At 34.4% G+C, this 23,749-nt stretch overlaps 2 protein-coding genes across 12 annotated transcripts in view; both read left to right on the forward strand.

Annotated features, from left to right (window-relative positions):
- Camta (Calmodulin-binding transcription activator) overlaps positions 1–23,749 on the forward strand; it is a 995,933-nt gene that overhangs the window by 32,648 nt on the left and 939,536 nt on the right. The window lies entirely within an intron of this gene.
- Positions 1–23,749, forward strand: part of LOC111506776 (cilia- and flagella-associated protein 206) — a 32,175-nt gene that overhangs the window by 5,183 nt on the left and 3,243 nt on the right. The window contains exons 3-8 of one of the 2 annotated variants that reach the window (XM_074173292.1): positions 2,390–2,567; positions 9,538–9,775; positions 16,996–17,125; positions 18,022–18,297; positions 18,888–19,036; positions 21,398–21,496. In XM_074173292.1, coding sequence (XP_074029393.1) covers positions 2,390–2,567; positions 9,538–9,775; positions 16,996–17,125; positions 18,022–18,297; positions 18,888–19,036; positions 21,398–21,496 — 1,070 coding nt within the window. The remainder of the gene's footprint in view (positions 1–2,389; positions 2,568–9,537; positions 9,776–16,995; positions 17,126–18,021; positions 18,298–18,887; positions 19,037–21,397; positions 21,497–23,749) is intronic. The other variant, XM_074173293.1, reaches the window with a different exon arrangement.

A 23,749-nucleotide genomic window follows, 5' to 3' on the forward strand; every position in this document is an offset into this window, starting at 1 on the left:
GTAATTATAAAAATAATAATGGGAATTATTCTACTTTGGACCAAGGTTCTTGGTCTTCCACCATATCCACCATATATAGGAATATTCAATACAAATGAAAGGAAACAACACTTGAATAATATTGTGCTTATTGTTTTCTACTATTATTTTTTCTATCTTCACGGTCCGAAATTTCTCAACTTTTCCAAGTCGAAAAAACAGCGAAAAGTTGGGAATTCGTAAAATTGTCGCTTAAAAATTTGTGAACTGTTCTCTTACTTGGGAGAAACTGAACCTTTTTGAAGTTTTCAAACAACTCAGAATTTCAAAGTATTGGATCTCCAAGTTATGCATGTTGGGATATCCCGACCTTCTCCTGGTGCTTTCCCTTTTCTTATTACCTCTTCCTTACTTTTCTCTCATTTTTATTTTTTTTATTTTTTTTCATTTTTTACTATTATTTTTTTCTATCTTCACGGCCCAAAATTTCCCAACTTTTTCCCAAGTCGAAAAAGCAGGGGCGGCTCCCCCTCATCCCCCCCATGGCGACGGCCCTGGATGTGTAGCATATTTGGGTAGGTACTGTGAAAGCCCTATGTATCATTAACCTGAATGCAGAAAATTTCTGTGATATCGGGTTGATAAAGTCAAATGGTATTGTGCAATCTGTGAATGTGTTTTTTCGAATAATGTTACAGCCGAATTTTTCATTGTTTTTGGATATTGTCAGATCTAAAAAATTTATCTCATTGTTTTCTTCTATCTTAACGGTGAATTTAATTTCATCGTGTAGACTATTGAGGAATATCAAGTAATGAGTTATTTGTCTCGTTGAACCTTCGAAGCCTACTAATATGTCATTTATATATCTAAATCAGAACACAATATTTTTTTGGGAAAGAAAGTTATTTAAAATGAGATCAATCTGAAAATTATTTTGGAAAATATCTGTAGTAACGGACTTAGCGGTGATCCCAGTGATCAAGATTTTTCAGCCCTTATAGTATATACATACAATATGAAATTCATTCAATCGTATTATCAGTTGACAATATTTTTTCGGTAGAGGAATTGAAATATATTCTAAAATTTTGCACCCATGCCCATGATGCGTAGAATACTTTTATATAATCAGATTCTTGTATTTGTTCGATTGATGACCTATTTATTTTGTAGAAATTATTATGGAATATATATATATAGTATAAAGAAAATAACTTTTGTATAATTTCCACCAAGTCTATTATTTGTATGAAAACCCTAATTTCAAAACGCTCAGTGATCAACTATAACTATGCAGCTCATGCAGCTATGCAGTTTAGGATCCATTCAACAATGGGTAATCGTGATAGGTATATTATAGAAGATAATTATTGTGGTATTGGTTATTGATTATTCAGTTATTTCAGGTACCTATTACAGGTACGTGTTTCGATCACCAAGTGACCATTTTCAAGAGGAAGATTAGACTAATTAATCTTCCTCTTTCTCGACACGTGTTTCGATCACCAAGTGATCATCTTTAGGAGGAATATTAAACTAATTAATCTTCCTGTTCCTCTTGATGACGACCACTTGGTGATCGAAACACGTGTCAAGGTGTCAAAATTACGGTTTGGTGTTGGGAAAAAACTCCAGTTATATTCATTACAACACCAAAGGTTCCAAACAGTGCATCACAAGGTCAGGTACCTGAAATAACTGAACAATCAATAACCAATACCACATTAACTAATTTTCTTCTATAATATATCACGATTACCAATTGTTGGATGGATCAGAAACTGGATGTCAAAATGCACAAATTCAGAAGGGGAAGATTAATTATTTTAATCTTTTTCTTGAAGATGCCGACTTGGTGATCGAAACACGTGTTGAGGTGTTGAAATAACGGTTTGGTGTTGGAAAAAAAACTCCAGTAATACCTTACTTTATTGTATGTAACATAAATAGTGTAACCTCAATGCAAATCATGTTTTCGTGAATGCATCGCTTGGCAAAGTCTGTTTCCTAAACAAATTGTGTCATGCATATTTTTTGGTAGGTATACTTCGAATGTTATACAAAATATTACTGCTAAAATTTTCTACATTGTATTTGAATACCTGAGTAAGTATAGGCGATGATATCTCCCCAAACCAAGAAGCCATCTATGGCGTCGACAGAAAATTAAATTCACAAATACCAAAGATAAACGACGCCTAGTTCATTCAAGGAATTAATGTTTTGTTTTCCCATAGATGAAGCCCATAGCCCATAGATGATACCTACGACGGGTCGAAACAGCGCTGTCTGGTGTTGTATCACGAAATCTGTGAATAATATATAAATTATTATCTTTCTATAATTTTTCAGTATTTCCTTAGTGTTTTTATCACATTACCAGAAGTTAAAATTTTGCAAATTGCAGGTTTATAGAGAAGTCGAGACAGTTTTCAAGAGCGTATGCAATGACAGTGAACTGAGAGACTTCATAAATTGTTTTTATACAATTCGTGTTGAGAGATTGAATACATTCGTGAATGTTGTATCTGGCATTCGATTATATAATAGGGATTGTCAAAGAGGAGGCCAAGGAATACAAGATCGTACGTATCAAAAACAATATTTATGAGTTGTAAATATTCCACGTGTATAATTGTATGAGTTATATTAATCAGTTACAGACTATATATTCAATAGTTACAGAAGACAGCTAAGAAATTTCGATTTGACAACCGGAATGCTAACATTTGCAAAATATTGATTACCTTCTAGAATCTATTCACATATCTTATGTTTTAAAATTTATGAAAACTACAACTAACAACCCCCCAGCACAGAATCATTTTTGATAATAAAAGTTTTAGATTGCACAAAATCACAGCCTAGAAGGAAATGGTAATATCCGGAGAAATTTATTCTTGCGCATGCTGTATTCATATATCGTTTTTTAAATTGAAAGAAACCAACTATACAGGGTGGGGCACCCCATAAGACACGGTCCCTGTAAACCAAAACATTATTTTTTTTCGGGAATTTATTCATTTCATTTTATGAATATTGATTTAAGGTGCAAAAGGAATTTATTCTGGAGTCTACAGGGAGGCTCAAAAAAGTGTGTTTGGAGTATAGCTAACCTAGATAGTTTTTAACAAATTGGCTTCTTAAAATAGTAGTTCTTATTTCAATGCATTATTTGAATCAAGATAGCTTTCAAACGACATTTATTCAAATTGTTGTAATAATTTTTATTGACAGTTATTGTGTTTTACGTTATTCAAAGCATTCACTGCATCATTATCGTTGAAAATGAAAACTCATTTCATTCAAGAGCGGATAGATACGATTTGAGCTATTGACTGTTTGACGTCGGAGGTGTATGCCTGAAAATATCCAGAATCATCCGAACAAGTTGGTTTTCAAACGATTGCTACATGAATTTCGTAGGACTGGTAGCTTATGAAAAAATAAATAGACCAAAACCTATCATTGGAAATGAGGAAAACGAAATTCTCATTATGGAATCAATCGTAGAAAACCTTCAACATAAGATCAAGAAAGATACAGATATAAGCAGACGGAGCATTTCTAGGGTAATAAGAAAATACAAGTTTCAACCGTACCGTATTCAGATGCACCAGGAATTGTATGAAATAGACTTCCATCGACAAATCGAGTTTTGTCTATGAGTTCTGGACAAGTTTAGTGAAGATGAACACTTTTTGGATTCCATTTTATTTTCTGATGAACCTACTTTTCATAATAATGGCTTAGTGAACAGACACAACTCATTATTATAGTGATGTAAATCCTGATTTTCCGCACTCTGGATCACCAGAATTGATGGTCTGTTAACGTGTGGGGAAGAATTATTGTTACACAAGTTATAGTACCATACTTTTTTAATGAAAACTTGAATGGCCAAAAAATTTCACAAGATGATCTGCCTGCGCTTCTGGAGAATGTAATAATAATAATATATTTATTGCCATGGGTTTCCTATGAAACATCAGCAACGTCAAATACAGAATTACAATTTACAAACACATATGAATAAATAAGTAGATACTAAAAATTACATCAAAAATACAAGTAAAATGTGAAAATATATATCATCACTTAGAGTACGTTCATTTGTGGCTGTTACAAAAATAGAAGAAAGTATGCATATACAACTCATACATTACACTTTACAGACATTGTGAAATTCGTCAAGTGAATATAGGGGATTTTCAGTCTGATAGTTATACAGTTATAGTACGGACCTTTCTCGAATAGACTTGTTCTATGTAGTGGAATGCGCAGATGTTTACTTTCTCTTGTTACCATATTGCAAATGTATTGATTAATTGTAGGAAATTTGTGCATGTATTTTTTAGCGAATATTGCAATATTATATATATATATATATATATATATATATATATATATATATATATATATACAATCAACAGTCATTCCCAAATTAGAAAATAATTATCTGCAAGAGGTATCATTTTTCAGGTTGAGCATAGTTCTTATGATTTTTTTCTGATAGATTTATATATCCTTGGATGTTGGTGCATGATACCAAAATATTACGCTATAATCAATCACCGAATGGCCATAAGCGAAATAAAACATTTTGATATTGTTAATACTTATGTGATCCCTGAGGTATCTTATGACACAACAAGCTGACGTTAATTTACCTATTACTGCTTTTACCTGATCAGTCCAACGCAATTCTTTATCTATCATAATCCCTAAAAATTTGGAGGAAAATGTTACATCTATTTCAGAATTGTCTATACTGATATGTAGTGGAGCTTCCGTACCGTTTCTGAATTATCTCTCTCTGACACAACAACTGAGATGTGGTCAGCGATCAGAAAAACTGAGGTGATGTCTATTTGTTTGTACTTTTTCGGAGTAGGATACCGTAGATTTGAAATTATTTTTATGTGAGATATCGACTATTTGTGTTCGGTTGCTGAGGTAAGATTTTATTAAATCATTGGCTTTTCTTCTAACATAATAGCACTCTAGTTTTAACATTAGTAGCTCATGATTAAAGAGGTCAAAAGCTTTCCTTAGGTCAAAATGAATACCAGTTACTTTATTGCCTTTATCGAGTTGATGAATTATACAGGGTCCTGCAACAGTGGCGCGGTGTTCCATATCTCTATATAGGAAGCAGATAGGAATGTAATTTTCTATAATATTACCTTATTGCTCGAGCTCGACAAAATAAAAATATTGGCGGTCACACAGGGTGTTCGATTTTTTCTGGGCGGATCCCAACTGTGTCTTTTTAAATGGCAACCTATATTTTTTATCACTTTTTCGGTTTCTTCATAGAAAATAAAATAAACTTTATGTATATCTGCACTTCGAAAATATTGACGGTTTTCGAGATATCTAGCATGACAGGTTTTTTTTTCCAATATTCGTCACTCAGAATATTTGAAATTATAAAGTGGTGCCAAGTCCAGTTGAAATTTTTTTTTGGTCGAATATTCTACATTGGTAACTCTCTCAAACGATATATCTGAAATCGACCTGTGATATACAGGGTATGAAAAACCGCTTGCCAAATATTGTAAATGAAAATTTGCAAAATCTTCCTTAGATTAAATGGAACACCCTGTATATTATTGATCCATAAGAAGCGCCAACGAAACCTCTACAAATTTCATTAAGTATTTCCTATGGCTAAGTTCAATAGTTTTTCTTAAATGAGCATTTCTTTCGAAAAATGGTCATTTTTTCAAAGCGAAATCCATTTGACGACTGATAAAAATATACGAAAGATATCTTGTTTCAATTTTGTACATTAGAAGGTGTCCAAACAAATATTTTTTAACGAAATAAATGTATGTACCTATCACTTTTTGCTAAATGGAAAATTATTTTTTCATTGGATGCAGAATTTCACTCATAAATCGTGCAATATCAAACCAAACAAGTTAAAAGAAAGAAACATTATAAATAACTATTTTTTTCATGTTATTATATTCATTCAGAGCTTGAGTTCTAGATATTCAAATTTGTCAACTGGCAAATTACAAAACTACAAAAGGGAGAGTTTAATTAAGGTTGATAATGAAACTTTTATAAAATATGTTCAACATGTCTTCCATTTTCTTGAATGCAGAGCTGAAGTCTATGTTTGAAAGACTGTTCTACCCTGCGCAAGACAGCTGGTGTAATGCTGCGAAAAGCATTCGTTATTCTAAGTCGCATATTTTCGGGAGAAGTTGGTGGCTCAACGTAAACCATATTTTTTATGTATCCCCATAAGAAAAAATCTAGTTTCGTCAAATCTGGTGATCTAGCGGGCCACCGTACAGGCCCATTCCGTCCTATCCATTTATTGGGAAATACTTCATTTAGATGATCTCTCACTTCTGCCGAATAGTGAGCAGGTGCACCATCATGTTGTAACCACATTCTATTGCGGAGGTCAAGAGGAATATCATCTAACAAACCTGGTAAATCATTTCGTAAGAAATTGAGATACATTGCACCATTCATATGTCCCTCAAAAAAGTATGGACCAATTACATATTCTCCAATGATGCCTCCCCAGACATTTATCGACCACCTATGTTGATAATCCACCTGTCTCAATAAGTGAGGATTTTCTGTCGCATAATAATGGTAATTATGTCGATTTACAAATCCATTTTTATGGAATGTCGATTCATCCGACCATAAAATATTATTGAAAAAATATTCGTTTCGACGAATTTTGTTCATGGCCCAATTGCAAAATCTCACTCTTTTCTCGAAATCAGCATACAGTAGTTCTTGATGTAACTGAACGTGGTATGGATGCAAGCGATGTTTCTTCAATACTCGTTGCACTGATCTCTCACTTATATCCACTATTTCCCCAATTTGTCGTTGACTCCTACTAGGATCTTCTTCAACAGCAAGAAGAACTTGCAATTCATTATCTTCATTAGTAGCTGGCTTGATGCGCTCATGTTTGGAATAATTAATAGATCCAGTTTCAACGAATCGTCCCAAGACCTTTCGGAAAGATCTTTCATCTGGATGCCTTCTATCTGGATACCGTTGAGAATAAATTCTACTTGCCAATAAACAATTCCTGTCTGATTCACCTAATATGAAAATCATATCAATCAAATCACTTTTTGATAACAACATTCTGATGAAATTATACCGACAGTTCAACTTCACGAATGACTAAAAATTTCAATATTCATTTGCAGCCAAATATTTTGTTCTGTCATTTGCCAGACTACTTGATTTCCAATAAATATTTCATTCGCTGAAAGGTTGTTTTAGACCGAAAGAATATGGCACAAATTCCGAGATTTTTGAAATTATTGTAACTATTCAAGAACGTCCATTTTGTGGTGTAATTCGCAACTTGTTTATCTAGCAACAGGTAATTTTAGGAATGGGCGATATTTTAAGGAAAGGGTATTTTTTGTATATTCTTATCAGTCGTCAAATGGATTTCGCTTTGAAAAAATGACCATTTTTCGAAAGAAATGCTCATTTAAGAAAAACTATTGAACTTAGCCATAGGGAATACTCGATGAAATTTGTAGAGGTTTCGTTGGCGCTTCTTATGGATCAATAATATACAGGGTGTTCCATTTAATATAAGGAAGATTTTGCAAATTTTCATTTACATTATTTGGCAAGCGGTTTTTCATACCCTGTATATCACAGGTCGATTTCAGATATATCGTTTGAGAGAGTTACCAATGTAGAATATTCGACCAAAAAAAAATTTCAACTGGACTTGGCACCACTTTATAATTTCAAATATTCTGAGTGACGAATATTGGAAAAAAAAACCTGTCATGCTAGATATCTCGAAAACCATCAATATTTTCGAAGTGCAGATATACATAAAGTTTATTTTATTTTCTATGAAGAAACCGAAAAAGCGATAAAAAATATAGGTTGCCATTTAGAAAGACACAGTTGGGATCCGCTCAGAAAAAATCGAACACCCTGTGTGACCGCCAATATTTTTATTTTGTCGAGCTCGAGCAATAAGGTAATATTATAGAAAATTAGATTCCTATCTGCTTCCTATATAGAGATATGGAACACCGCGCCACTGTTGCAGGACCCTGTATAGTTAAGTGAATCATAAATTGCAGATTTGGTGGATCTATTAGGGAAGAAACCGTACTGATTCATCACAAATATATCATTTTCAATAAAATACGACAATAACCTATTGTAAATGCGTTCAATTATTTTTGAAAAGGCTGACAGAACAGAAATTGGTCTATAGTTTGATATTTCATTTTTTTCCCTTTTTGTAAACTGGCACAATTTTGGCAATTTTCAATGCATCAGGAAATATTCCAGTAGAGAAGCATTTATTTATTATATCTGCTAGTGGATGACAAATTAGGATTCCTACACGTTTAAGTATAACAGTCGGTATCTCATCAACACCAACTGAACATTTTGGTGTTAGGGGCATGATAGTACGCCGTACTTCATCAGGGCAGGTTGGTTTCAAGAACATGGTGGTTTTATGATGATAAGGCTAATTTAGGTACCGCTAAATATCAGACAACGGATGTGTTCACAATTGGATAGAGCTCCGGCATATTTCGAATTCAAAGTCAGGCAGTTTTTGGATGGGTGCTTTCCGAATAAATGGATTGGTAGGGTAGGACCACAGAATTGGCCAGCGTGATCACCAGATTTGACTTGCCTCGATTTTTTTCTATGGGGATACTAGAAGAATGAGGTTCACGACACTCCTTCAACCAAACTGCAAAACGTGAAGGAGAGAATAAGGACTGCTTTTCGTAGATTGAAGCTCAAAATGTTATTAAATGTTGAGCAGACTTAGAATGCTTTCAACTAAGAACTACTATTTGAAAATGCCAATATCTGAAAACTTTTCAGGTTAGGTATGGGGAACTCCAAAATAAATTGAAAGATATTTGAATTTTATATTTTTTAGAAACAATAGGGTTATCTTTGTCCGAAATTATAAAAAAGTGACATTGATTTTGAAACATTCTGTATGTTTTCTATGCATTTCGATATTATTTGGTTTGCAGCTGTACCTAGCATTTTCATTAAAAAAATCAATGACTCGAGAACGTTAATAGGTACATAGTACCAGTTATGAAATCACATTAATTTTTAGACCTATTCAGAAGTGTAACGAAATACAGGGTGTTTGATTTAAAAACACAACTTTTATTTGTCACACTTTCTTGAGCCACCCTGTAGACTCCAAAATATTTTCCTTGTGCAGCCTTAATCAATATAATACTTATAATGATATGAAGACATTTCTCAAACAAATAATAATGGTTTGGTTAACAGGGAACATGTATGTGGATTAATTCAGAGTTAATAGTTAGGCTAATGTTGAACCATTATTATATTGATTTAGTATTCGAATAATTCAAACTCAATTCATATAAGAAATAAAATGGAAGTAAATTCACAACTAGAGTCATGGTGATGATTTTTGCGATCTGTTTTCAGTAAAAATATGTGTTTTAGATATGTTATGAATCTATTGTCAAAGTCGGTTCACAGGATGAACTTTCAGTGTTAAACCTCATTTTTCAGTACCAAAGCTGCTCTTCAGAGCCATAGAGGCCGTGAAGCATCATTTGAACGGTGTAATAACCAAAACAAGGAAAATAACAACTACTTTGGTTCGAGTCATCCAAAGTTACTATCAATACAAAGAAATCAATGGCAATATTACTTTGGACGTTGATATTCCGAAATGGGCAACACCTCAAGATTTAGAGTACTGTAAAGGCGTTCTGGCTGTTTATGAACAGTATCACGAAGCAATAGGGTATCTATATTTTTTTACACATTTTAGAACAATAATTATTATTGAATTGTTACAAACGTGCTTATTCACTAATAGTGCAAAAGCATGTTTGAACACATCCTAAAAACTGTTTTTAGTTTAATCTTCCTCTTGAAGATGATCACTTGGTAATCAAAACACGTGTCGAGGTGTTAAAATAACGGTTTGGTGTTGAGACACCTGTATAAAGTACTGCTTTAACCTTAGGAAACTTGACCATATTAGCGGGTCTCTTGATAACTCAAAATGGTTAAAACTTGAACATAGATTTGTCTGGCATCTATCAAACTTGATATTTAAAATCTCTAAATATCATAAACCTATTTATTTAGTAGCCAAATTGGTGAATGGTTCCGATTCACATAACAGGTTTAGAGAGATGTACACTGTTCCTTTACATAATAGTGCCATGTTCCGTAAATCCTTCTCAGTATCGTTATTATTATTTTATTATTATTATTTTTTACCGTAGTATGCGCTGGTCAGTTTCTGACTTCAGCTCACTCGACCTGAGGAAAGTAAACGTCAGGTGTTTTGATAAGCCAAGGTTATTATTATCATTATTATTATTATTAGTATATACCCGTGATTCGTCACCAGTTATGATCTTTTTTGGCAAATCTGGATCGCCGTTGACATCATACTTATAAGTATGAAGTCTATACAATATACAAGGGTTGGGTTGGCTATTTTCTTGTGGCAGGTATAAACAGGTAAGTCGATGCCAGTAATTCACACCCATATGTGTAATAACTAACTCTTCAATCAAAATAAAAAAATGTTTCATTGCGAACACGTTTTCTTCGACAAATTTGGCCTCGCATCACTCGCATCAGAATTTCACATTTTAAAGCTCGCCAACCGTCATTCATGCCAATTTTTGAGCAATCAACCTCATATCATCGTGTCTGCATGAAACAGCTTTCATTTTGTTGAGATTTATTCAATAAACAGTTGGATGTGAATTACTATTGACTCTTAATAACTTATTTGTTTATACCGGCTAACCCAATAGTTATTCTAAGAAGAAAATAGTTAACCCACACTTTCAATTGGACTAAAATTTGTCCATTAAACGAATGATTGTAAGATTGTAATGTTTGAGGAAATCATTTTTGAATTTTAAATTAAGCATAGTATGACCAGTATTTCATCAGCCAACCCACTTGCGATTTATTTTTAATCCAACCGAATTTCTCATAAAATACTTTTTGTCTATTAAAAAAATGACTGAAGGTCGTTTTCAATTCGGATTTTCCACTGCAACAAAAAACACTATTCGAAGCATCGAATGGTCAAAACTCCGATCTTTGATTCGTTTGTATACATATGTCATGAAAAATTAGGATATCATCATCAGGTATCACAAAATCAGTTCTCAAGAACTTCAAGTAACTTTTATTATGTTGTTGTATACTTTGCTCAAGAATTTAGTATATGTACAGTATATACAATACAGAAAATAACTTTTGTCTAATTTCTACTGAGTTTATTATTTGTTACGAGCGGTTTCGGTTTATTACATTATTTTTAAGAGTACCGTTGCATTGATATTGTAAATGAACATCATCAAAATAGAAGGGATGTCCTAGATTAAGATGATGTTCAGACAAAGTTACCCTTCCAGACTTCGATAAATTGCTTACCTTCATACTTGAGTTCCATTTTAAAGCTCAGTACCTATCCATTTTGTCCTACATAAATATTATTGCAATTGTATTTTCCATCATATACTAGGTTTGATTTGTTTTCTTTCTTAATTTGGCATTTACAGTTGAAAGTATGCTTTTCCATTTGTTATTGTTATATGAAGTAATACGGGCATGTTCGGTTTTGAATACTCTGGATCAGAGAAAATTATTCAAGTGTTAGAAACCGAACATATCCTTATTGCTCAATATAACAATAACATTTCTGAAAACATCCTTCTAGCTGTTTAATAAAATCACAAAATGGAAACAAATCAAACTCAGTATACGACGTAAAATGAATTTCATAAGTATTGGTTAATTTATCTTCTATTCTATACTTGTTATTATTATATTTTTTTTTTGTATACTTTTGTAAGGTTCATTTGAAAAACGGCTTATGCTGAAAATTTTTTGCCAAAAAAATTATCCTATCAAATTTGTCTATTTCTAGTCATGTGTGTCGAAATAACCAATGAAACCATCATTACACTGATAACTACCCATGGATAGTTTTCACGGGTAGTTATCACTTATGTCATGACATTGCTAAGCAACCAACACAATAAAGTTGTTTGACATTTCAGTAATTCAATTTATTTCGAAAATGTCACTTCCTCGCTTTGGTGTTCAAAATGATGCGGCAATTGACAAAATCATTTTCAACGGAATATCATTATACGAATTGTTCTTTTAATAACTGTGTGTTCAATAAATAATTTTGTTCGAATTGCAAAAAAATTTCTCACCGAATATCCCTCGAACTTTGATAAATAACTCATAATTTTATCACAACTTCCTCAAGCACGTTATTTTAGGTAACATCCCTCCGCCTTCGGCGTCGGGATGTTACCAAATAACGAGCTTTCGAAAACTGTGATAAAATTATTTCGTTAGTTATCAATGTCCTTGGGATATTATAGCTGATAATCCGCCTGGTCATCTAATTTATTTTTGATGAATAAAGTCGATTTATTATTATTATTATTCAACCACGTTTGAAAAAAAAGAAACATTACAAAAAATAAATGGCAATTTCAGGACAATAGTAAAATGAAATACAAATGTTTGGATCACTGTTGGCTGAGCAATTTAGTTTTAAGTTTACTTTTGAATAGCGATAGTGATGAATTTTTCAAAGAGTCACTGAATGAGTTATACATTGTTATAGCATGATACGTGAAGGATCGTTCATAGATAGTGCTGTTATGATTCGGAATGTCAAAATTATTGTTAAATCTAAGGTTTCTTGAGGGTATCAGATGTCTGGGAAGTTTTTTTACCAGATATAAGTGAGTTGTTGTGTTTTTATCAGTTTGTGAATGAAACAGGCGAAATGCAATTCTCTTCTGTTTTCCATTTTTAACCAATTGAGTTGATTGATGGAAGGGGTTACATGATCTCTGTGATTCAAGCTGAATATTAGTCTAATGCAGACGTTTCGTACTTTCTGAATTCTCACAGAAGTTATGGAATCGATACAAGGGCCATAGACGACTTCGCAATAATTAAACATAGATAGAATCAGTACGTCTGAAAGGGTAATTTTGAGAGACCTATTAAGATAGTGTCTGTTTGAATACAGATGTTTCAGAGTACCGTACGACCTTTGAATGAGAGTATTGACTTGATGAACAAATCTAAGGTTGTAGTATATAGTCCTAAACATTTTATTTTGTCAGTCAATTCCACAGAATGTCCATCAATATACAAATCGATGTTATCTATGGCTCTTTCACGATCTTTGGCTTTTCCAAAAATTATTAAAGATGATATACTAGGATTAATGTTTAGCCAGTGTTTCTGCGAAATCTGAACAAGATTTTTTATGTCATTATTGAGTGATGTTTCGTGATCAATAAGCTGAGTTACTTTATCGGAGTAGTACAAGTTAGTGTCGTCTGCATATGTATGAATGTTGAATAACTTAAGGACCTTGGAGAAGTCAGATGTGTAGATGATAAAGAGTAGCGGGGTGAGAATTGACCCTTGTGGGGCTCCATAACATACACTCATATCATCAGACTGACTACCCTTCATCACAACACGTTGATTTCTATTTTTCAAAAATGAACTAATAAAGTCACATGCCTCCATACTGAAACCAAAAAACCAAGTTTAGCGAACATCAGATCGTGATTCATGGTGTCGAAAGCCTTACTGTAATCGAGAGATAAGAAAATAGTGACCTTTTCATTATCGGTGGCTGAAAAAATATCGTCGGTCATTTTCAACAGAGCACTAGATGTACTGTGATTGGTGTTTAGGCAGGATGTTATTATCAGAGACATAAGAGTATATCTGACTGTAGACTGCCTTTTCTACAATTTTTGATATTGCCGGTCTATTGTATATTGTCTAATATGATATAAAATGATTTGAAATTCCTGGAAGAATCAATAAAATCAAAAAAAATTAAGCAAAAAAAACTCGGATTTTAATTACAATAAAATAAAATACCAGCAACAATTGAAAATAAAACAATTGAAAAGAAATTAAAATTGAAATATTTCCAGAAAAGTTACTTCACGAAGTTTCGATTGTTAGTATTCTCAATCGAAACGTCGTGAAGTAACTTGTAATCTTTCAGTTTTTTTTTCTTTTTAATTGTTCAGTTTTCTATATATGATGGAATTGGCCGATACTTGACGAAAGTATTCTGAGATTTTCACTAAAAAGTTTTACAAAAACGCAACTTCACTAAATACAGTGTCTTTAGTAAAGTAGTAGTAGAATGGTGAAACACGTGTTGCGTTTTTGTAAAATTGTTTAGTGAAAATCTCACAAATACGTTTGTTCAATTTTTAATTGTTGCTTGTATTTTATTTTGTTGTAATTTCTGTTCAGGGTTTTTTTCTCAATATGATTGTTGTTTTCAGCTTCTCTTTCTAATTTTATCGATTTTTTCAGGGATTTCAAATCATTTTAGGTTTGTTCTGGTTCTAACATCCGAAACTGTTTGGAAACTGCGCAAGACATGATGCGTACAAACAAAAAATCTCAAACAGTCCGAAATAGTCTCGGACACTTGGTTAAACCAGAACACATTTTGAAGAGACCTATCGTATATATGAAGAGATGAAGACGTGAAAATACTGTTGATCATGTCTATTTTGTTATGTAGCGTATCCTTGTAGTCAGTTCAAATGTTATCTAACCTCAATCATCAATTATTTAAATCAAATAAATAAAAAAACATCCTAGAAAATAACACAAACAAATTTCCACATGAATGCGCATGAGCAACGGGAACAGTTCTCAACAGTTTTGCCTCGAGAGCAAGAACGATTCGGGACGGTTCAAGACAGTTTAAGATCATTTCGCAGTCGAAACCAGAACAAAGGATTCATGAATCCGAACTTATCCCCAATAAACCAGAACGCTCTATACCAACTGCGCATGATCCTGACGTCCTATAACCTGAATTTCGTAGAAACAAACATTTTATATCATATTGAACAATGGAAATCCGAACTAATGAAATTCACCATGACACATTGTCAACCACCGTAAATCGAAGTAAAATATATGATTACGATAAGAATCATATAGGGTATATTCATATTCATTTATTTCACCTTGTTTCATGCATGACTTTATAATTATAGCAAGTTAAATTGAAGCATAAAAAAGAAGAACATAGTGAAGAGCTATAAAAATGCAGGTTGTACAAAACGATCATATTTGAAATATAATCAGATGTACACATTTAAAACATTAAAAATCCATATGGTCTGCCTGAAGGTAATCTTGAACAATTTATTTTTGGATGCCGTTGGTTCAAATGTTTTGATGATTTCAGGTAATTTACTATTTTTTTTGGGAATGTTTCTTTGAAAATAGTTTAATTAACCAAAACCGGTTGTAACAAATAAACGTCTTAGTGGAAATTAGGCAAAAGGTATTTTCTCTATCCCATATTTAATTTATTATACTAAAGTAAGCTTGGTGAATTATTCTGTGCATACCTGATGGCTAATGGGCACTAGACTGAAATAGGGTATATATAGTCATAAAAGTCTGTAAGGACAGTCCTCTGTTTGCACATCATGATCTATGTCATCACTTTGATTTTGATAATGTCAGTTTACTGGATAATAGCGGTAACCTATAAAAAGTGAACCTCAGTATTTTACTGAATGATTTTTTTTGTTAGTGGATGTATTTTTCTTATTTCATTTTTATTTTGAAAGATCTGTAAAGAAGGCCATCTCACTTCAAGGAGGGAAAAATACTGTATCCTGGTATGTTATGTGTAAATAAAATGTTCAGAAGGACACATTGACCTCTTTTGAAAGTGATACCTACTGATGGTACTACTTCAATAGAATCACATTGGATTCAGTTACTTTCAATGATTTTATGAGAAGAAAATTAGATAAATATGTATTAGGACATACACCTACGGAATAAAATTGAGTTAACAGATACAAAACCCAATATTTTTTTGACAGATGATCTACGCAGAGAAGTATCTACCTATTAATTAAAAAAGTCGCGAGTTAATTGTATTGTGGTTATTTATGTCAAATCATACACATACTATACTAAAGTACTAAATGTAGAATTGCAAAGAAAAATACGTATCTGCTTCTATATTGCTCATAGAATATTTTTTTCAACTCATATTTGAACCTGCCCAATGATGCTGATTTTATGTTTTATGGAAGTTCTTGGTACCCTGGGTGGACGCAATGAGGCAAAAATGACAACTTCATGCATTTTTCGGGCCAAGATTGCGGCAATTCGGCATGACATCGTATGCCATTACTTTGGCTTCTCAGCCATCCTGTAGATCCGAAAATCATTTGTTTAAGTGATCTTCAGTAAATTAATTTCTTAAAGCTTGTAAAAAGCTCAATGAGTCAGTACAAAAACGAAACTCTTTATTGGTTTCAAAATTCACAGTACTGAATATTTTGATAGACGGCTATAGTTCTCAGCAGAGGTGCTGGTTCAACCTCAAGTGAATTGTTAAGCCTGAGTAAGTAAACGACATCTCCGCTTAATTCGACGCCAACTTTCACTGCAAGGTTACTAGTTGAAACTTGGGCCCAAAAACAATGCATTCAGGACCCAACATCTGACAGCACTGTTTCAACCAGATAGAGGTCCAGCACTGCTTTAACCAGATAGAGGTCTCGTTAGTGACGTTACACTGAACCACATTGCATTGCTGCTAGCAATACATTGTTTGTTTGTGTTGGATCGTGAGTGCACTGTTTTCGGGTTGTAGTTTCAAATAGTTGTTTTGCAGTGAAAGACAGGACGAATCTTGTTTGGCGGTCGATGTCAAAGTTTGGCTTGGTAACGAACCGCCTTGGAAAACCTCGTTTTTCTTTGATGTTATAGAAATGGGTCGTCTGTCGATCCCATAGATTGTGTCATCACCTTTACTTAACATATAATATTAATTTGTTGGATCACAATCAATAGAAAAGCAAATATTTGAGATTTTATCTTCTGGGTGTGATTGTACTCTCGAATTGAAAATTCATTCTACCGATTTTTTAGAAAATTAATTGCGGAAATAGAAAAGATCAAGAAAGCAGCCCTCATCATAGAAATGAATCAAGAAGAACTTCTAGAATTTCTACACAGGAGAGTAATTTCCAATATGCATCTGCCCATTTCTTTCGTCTTCGTGAGTAGATAAAATGTGATTTGATTTTCATAGTCACCCATACATTTCATACTGATATCACATGGAATAGGTTTTTTCTAAGGAGAAACACTTGACAAAGCATTCGACAAAATAATGACCAAATTCATGTTATCACGTCCATCATGTCTCCAGCACAACTTTAGTTGTTGATAATGATTTTCACTATTGCTGAAAGTTGTAGAAATGGTAATTTCATACTAATATTCGTCGCGTCGATTGGTCCTATTTGAAATCATGAATGGATAAGAGTGATATGGGAGTTACATTTGAGGGTGTTTTGGGTTTGGGTTTATCGACTATCTAGGAATACAATTGATAATTTAGTTATTATTGAAGATGCGAACATAAGATGCAAGAACAAAAAATAGTTAATCAATATTTATTTTTACTGGTACTTCAACAACTAACTATTCAGCTTGGCTTATATTGATATCATTTTGATAATATTTTTCAACGAATTAATATATCCGTTTTTTAATTTTCTATCCCTCATATGAACAAACGCTTTTTATCTAGTCATATGTATTCATTCTTTTTGTTTTGAAAGATTTAAGGGTTGATTTAACGCTACTTCTACTACTTCAATTGTGATACTTTCGATAACCGGTTTACAAAACCGCAACACGTGTTTACCTATATAATAGTTTCTTCTTCTTGATCATACTAAATAGTTATGATCACAGACAAAGCTGCTGTGTGAAAATATTATAATTTCACTTGATTACTACTACTATATTTTACTTCCAACCTCATTCATCCATTTACACCATTCCCTTCACAGCAAATATTGGCTGAAAACCATCCATGTAACTACAAAAAGGTGTTCACTAGTAAAATAACACTTGATTTATTTATATCTCTTAAAAATTTGATAGCCCATATTCGAGAGTTTATTTGATGAATGGGTTCGTCTCCAAGATAATACGATTCGACTAATGGGACTGAAATTATTTTTCGAAATTCTTCAAGAATCCGTTGTTGCTGTCAAACTCGATACTGATCTGGTTAAAAATTATCGACGTGGATCAGATGATACAGCTAAAATATTCCGCACTCCTCTTCCCTCGAAGGATTTCTTCAAATCCGCTAAGGGCGACTGTAAAGTTTTCAGGAAAGAAATTATAGGAAATTGGAGTAGACAGAGATATGAGGTGAATGACTTTCAACAGCAATGTTTGTTCGGTTTGAAGAAGATGTTGGAAAGGGGGGTGACAACTCAAAAAAATCACGAACAAACACGAGGGGTTACAACTGATGTATCACCAGACCCCCCATGCCATTTAAAAAAAATAGAGCAGGAGCTGCTGTCCGAGGGTGGAGTTTGAAATTAACATTTTTCATTACGCATCCGTATTAATACACATCTCACCATCTTCTCATCTTTCTTGAAGCTTAAGTTATACCTTTCTAATTTTACTTCGAAATGTGAAAGGCCAAATGAGGTCAAAAAAGAGTGGGTCTATTCAATCCTCCATTGCAACCCACAAGGGTTTTTTGTGGCTGACATATATTAAAACTCGACCAGATACGTCCAGCTTCTTGACGAAGCCGACTAGTTTATTTGGTGAGACTTGAAGATAACTCTTTACCGTTCCACAGGTGCTTTTATAAAACACAATTACCTACACATGTGTTGTCACCCTTCTGATTTAGAAAAATCCAGAGTATTTTTGAACCGAACAAGTAATTGCACGACACATGTGGATGAACGTTCCATCTAATGATTTTGTTCTTTATACAGTTCAGCGGATACTGCCCATGGTTTATGGTTTTAACAAAAGGAACTCTAGCAAAAGGAAATGATGATTATGGTATCGCTCAATATAAGAGGTGTTTTTATGTATTTTCTTCACCTATTGGAGTGCAGTACTTTTTAAAAGATCCCGAATAGTAAGGATTTATTTTTTTATAATCTGCTTGTTAATTATTTATTGTTGAGCCTATGGATGTTTTAGTGAATGAATATTGGCAATTACTTTATTATCATTCACTTAGCAACTAATTATTTTACTAGTTCATTTCGCTTGCTATCGTCATTGTTTCTGGTATAATAAGAACAAAATTTGAGGAACTACCCCACCTCTATCCTTTCTTAGTTTTCACTTTTCCTTGATGCGTCTTGCCGCAATTTATCATCCCCTGCAGAATAAATAAACCTTTCTCCTAGTACATTTTTGAAGAAATAGTTAGACACGACCTTCACTAGGTCCAAATCCACTGACTCGCCGCATTCTCAGCATCGGCTCCTATCTACTACGTCTCAGAGGTCACCATTACTCGTACTACGTAGACGAGTAATGGTTATCTTTTTGGGGTTAGTTGGGTGCGACAGAAAAAAATAATTCATTTACTTGGGCGCTAAGTAGATGAATTTCTATCCTCTCTGTAATGGGTTAATTCTCTTCTTTCTATTGTGTTGTCTCAACCACGCATACCTATGAATTTCTTGTCCAAATGCTCGTTCATGTGGCCATTTGTTATCTGTAGGCATTATTTCATAAAAACATGGATCATGTTACCCTCTGATTCCCTCCATATTTCTGGTTGGTGTTTTTTTAAATCGTCGTCTTTCATACATCCCACAACATATTTTCCGCTAAATAAAAACTTGAGTTGCTGCGGAGACTGGAGTCATAAGGTGACCTATTTATATTTTATATGGATTACTTCAAATTATATGCATCTGGAGGATGGAGTCATCAATTCTTCAGGGCGGTGGAAGAGTATCCGAATGGTATCACTATAGAATTCGGGAAATGTGCAACGATCCATTTCGGAAAGGACACGCTTTCTGTATCATCTGCTTCCGCCACTCAAAACACGAATTATCAATACTGAATGACTTCCTCCACAGCATATATCACCATAATCTCTGAGAGATCTGGCCGTAGCAGCGGTAACTGAAGAACAACATTGCTGTTACCAACATAGTTGTTGTTTGGCCCTCACCCTACTCTAATGAGTTAAATTCGGTTGAAGCTGTGCAATCTCGATGATGTATCTTCATAGGTGTATGCATCCTAAATCGTCCATTCCAAACCTGAAATGCATTTATTATTCTGGGTTCCCATGTAACTCTGTCCAAGATTACGTTCTTCCTAGACATTGCTTGCAAGCCAGTCTAGGATCTAGGATTATTCTCAGATTTTCAATCTCTCTCGACCATTTTATTTTATCAACTCGAGTTTTAGAGGCCGCATCCCTGTACTTCGATCCTTGGCGAATGTTATTATGGTTGGTATGAATGGCTCAGATTCAGCCCTTTCCTCTTGATGTATTTTGTTATAAAATTTCGGGCATGTAATTTGCTATTCATCACTATGTAATTATATGAGTGGCTAATTTGTTTGCATAGTCCATTATGATCGAGAAGGGTGTAGTAGCTCGTCCATTAGAAAAACCCCTCATCAGTGGGGACATGCCTCCCGATGACTCAGCATAAAAGTATCCATTCACAGCAGCAGTTTGTTAGCTAGTGACACATCCCTATTATTTCGGTCAAATATTTCATCAAGAGATGGCGAAAAATTAATTGATCTCAATTCATTTACTGAATCGTGCTCGATTTTCCTAAGTTTCGGTTCATTTTTTTGAGTTTGCATTTTGCAACCTGGAATTAGTACTCAACCCGCACACTTAGATACCTATGCCCAAGAACGGATAAATCAGACAGTCAGAGGGGTTGTTTCTAAATTGCTGATAGGGAATAACATCACATGATGAATACCATCTTCAATTCTGTACTAGATTTTACATATCAAGAATGTGGTCTGCAATAAAATTATCGGCACTTCCAGAAGATGTAGGTACATTAGGAACAAATAAGCTTTTCGGAAAAAGTCTTTTTGCTTTTAGCACAGAAGTTTCTTTCGAATAAAATCGAAAGCAAAACTTTCTTCCGTTTTTTTGAAAGTGTCCAACAATTTTTGTATATAGATAGAGAATTAGAAAGCCAATAAAACTTTTTTCCCAAAAACTAATCTCTCCAAAAGAAACAACTTCAATTTCAATGTAATAAATTATTGTTGTTCACAAAACCTTCTAGTCAATCCACAATATTCTAGTAGTTTTTCTGTGATGGAAAAATGTACCAAATTCTTTTTTTTCTACCTAACTTTTCATATAATGAAAATTCATCAAACGAAGAATATGAGAAATACATATACATTATTGTTCATCATACAATTGAGTCGACGTCGCTATGCCCTTCCACGCCAATGTTCATTTACAACAACTGATTATTTCTTTTAGTTACATCAATCATGTACTGAATTTATGCCGGAAAAAATGTGAGCTGATATTGCATCTCCGTGTCAAGAATCACCTCATAAAAGTACGAAATCAAAAAAAGTAAGTATGAAATAAATATTTTATACATTTCTGTAAAAAATATCAATTTGTTGAAAAAGTTCTTTTCGAAAAAGTATTTCGATCAATTAACATTTCTGTGAGACACAATTTTGTTCACAATCGTGTATCAGTGTTACTATTTTCCGGAGAGACCCACACCCCAAATCGGTACGACCAATCAGGCTTACATCCTTCCTGCTGAAAGGACTTGAGAGGATACTGGACGGACATATCAGGAGGGTAGCATTATATGCCTCCCCACTGAATAACCACCAGTATGCTTATCAAACCGGCAAATCGACAGATTCAGCATTAAACAACCTCGTTGAGAAAATCTCCCAATCCCTTGACAACAAGGAGATTGCGGTTGCTGTATTTCTTGATATTGAAGGAGCATTTGACAATGCATTACCTAATGATCTATGCCATGATAGTAAACAGAACTTGAACTACGACTCTTAAAGGCGAGGCTATCAGGTTCAGGGTCACCAGGGGCTGCCCTCAAGGTGGGGTACTATCTCCTCATCTGTGGTCGCTCCTGGTGGATAGTCTGCTTGATGCCCGCGACAGAAGAAAACTTGATCTGCAAGCTTATGCAGCTGACTTTGTCATCCTGGCAAGGTCCACGTCGGGAAGGGTAGCTGGTAATATTCTCCAAAAACGCGTTGAACGTTGTTCACAGTTGGTGCCTGAGGAAGCAGATGTCTGTCAATCCCAGCAGAACTGTGTTAATCCCCTTCACCAAGATAAGGAAATTAGACGATCTAACGCCACTTTCCCTCAATGGTGTGGTCATTCTATTTGGAACGGATGTGAAATATCTTGGCATTGTCCTTGATAAAAGACTCACCTGAAATGCTCACTTGGAAAAAGTTTCACATAAAGCCAGACTGTCTCTATGGACATGTCGAAGGATTTGTGGTAAAACTTGGGGTTCAGATCCCAAAAAAATCCATTGGATTTATGTGTTGATTGTCAGACCATTGATCATTTATGGTGCAATTGCTTGGTGGCTGAAGGCTTTACAGAAAACGGCCCAAGCGAAGCTTTCTGGCTTACAGAGACAGGATTGTCTGGCTATCAGTGGTGCCATCAATACCACACCGTCAGCGGCCATGGATATCCTTGTAGATCTACCTCTTCTCCACATTTTTCTGGAAAGAGAGGCTAGACTTCATGCCTCCAACTCTCAACTATGAACTGCCTTATAAAGTACTATTCCCGAGTAGAGAGGACTGGATCCTGCGGGAGAAGGAAATATTAAGAGCAGATAGTTGTTGGTTCACAGATGGATCAAAAATATCTTCCGGTTTCGGTGCAGGTGTTTTCAGTGGCAGACCCAGGACAGAGATATCAACCTGCCTAGGAACATATGCGACTGTATTTCAAGCGGAAATTTACGCTATTGAATTGTTTGCGGAGAAATTGGAAGAATCCAATCTCATACATAAGTCAATAAAAATATTCTCGGACAGTCAAGCGGCGTTGGAAGCTCTTGGCTCCTACCGAGCAAAGTTGTTGTTGGACTACAGTAGGGATGAATTACGATGTCTAACAGGCCTTCTTTCAGGTCACTGTCATTTGAATCATCACATGCAGAGACTTGGACTGTCGGAAGACAGTGTGTGTCGCCTCTGTCTGGAAAATGATGCAACTGCAAAGCATATACTTTGTGCCTGCCCCGCTGGGGACCGAATCAGGTTCCTTGAGTCCGGCAGATCCGTACTCTCACCATCTGACCTGAAAGACCACTCACCATACAAACTATTCGGCTTCGTTAAGAGGCTGGGTTTATTTGGCCGAGTGTGAATAGGTGTGAGCCACAATTAACCCTTATGCGGTTTAGTCTGCCTCTCTTGTTGATGCGTTGCTATTGGCCGAAGTGGTATTACCTGTAAATGACGTATATATTTTCGCCGTACCTGTTAGCGGGTTGTTAATTGTTACTGTATTAATACTTGACTTATAAATGAGTGAAATGTCGTCTCTAAGAGCCATAACATTGAATTGCGCTGTTGCCACTTTAGCATCTTTGATTTTCAGATTGAATCAGCCGTTGCTTGATGAAGATCCATAGTTATTTCAAAAACTACACCTCACGATTTGATCTCCACAAAGTTTGTGGAGATTAAATCGTGAGGTGTAGTTTTTGAAAAAAAAATAGCATCTCTGAGTATGGGACTACAAATCCGGTTAAGCGTTGCCGCCTCCACTTTTCTGTTGTAGTTCTCCGTATGTTTATGGATTTCAATG

Source organism: Leptinotarsa decemlineata, unplaced genomic scaffold (genome assembly GCF_025532065.1).
Source record: "Leptinotarsa decemlineata unplaced genomic scaffold, Ldec_3_MD MMD2_tig00000218_RagTag_RagTag, whole genome shotgun sequence".
Taxonomy (NCBI): domain Eukaryota; kingdom Metazoa; phylum Arthropoda; class Insecta; order Coleoptera; family Chrysomelidae; genus Leptinotarsa; species Leptinotarsa decemlineata.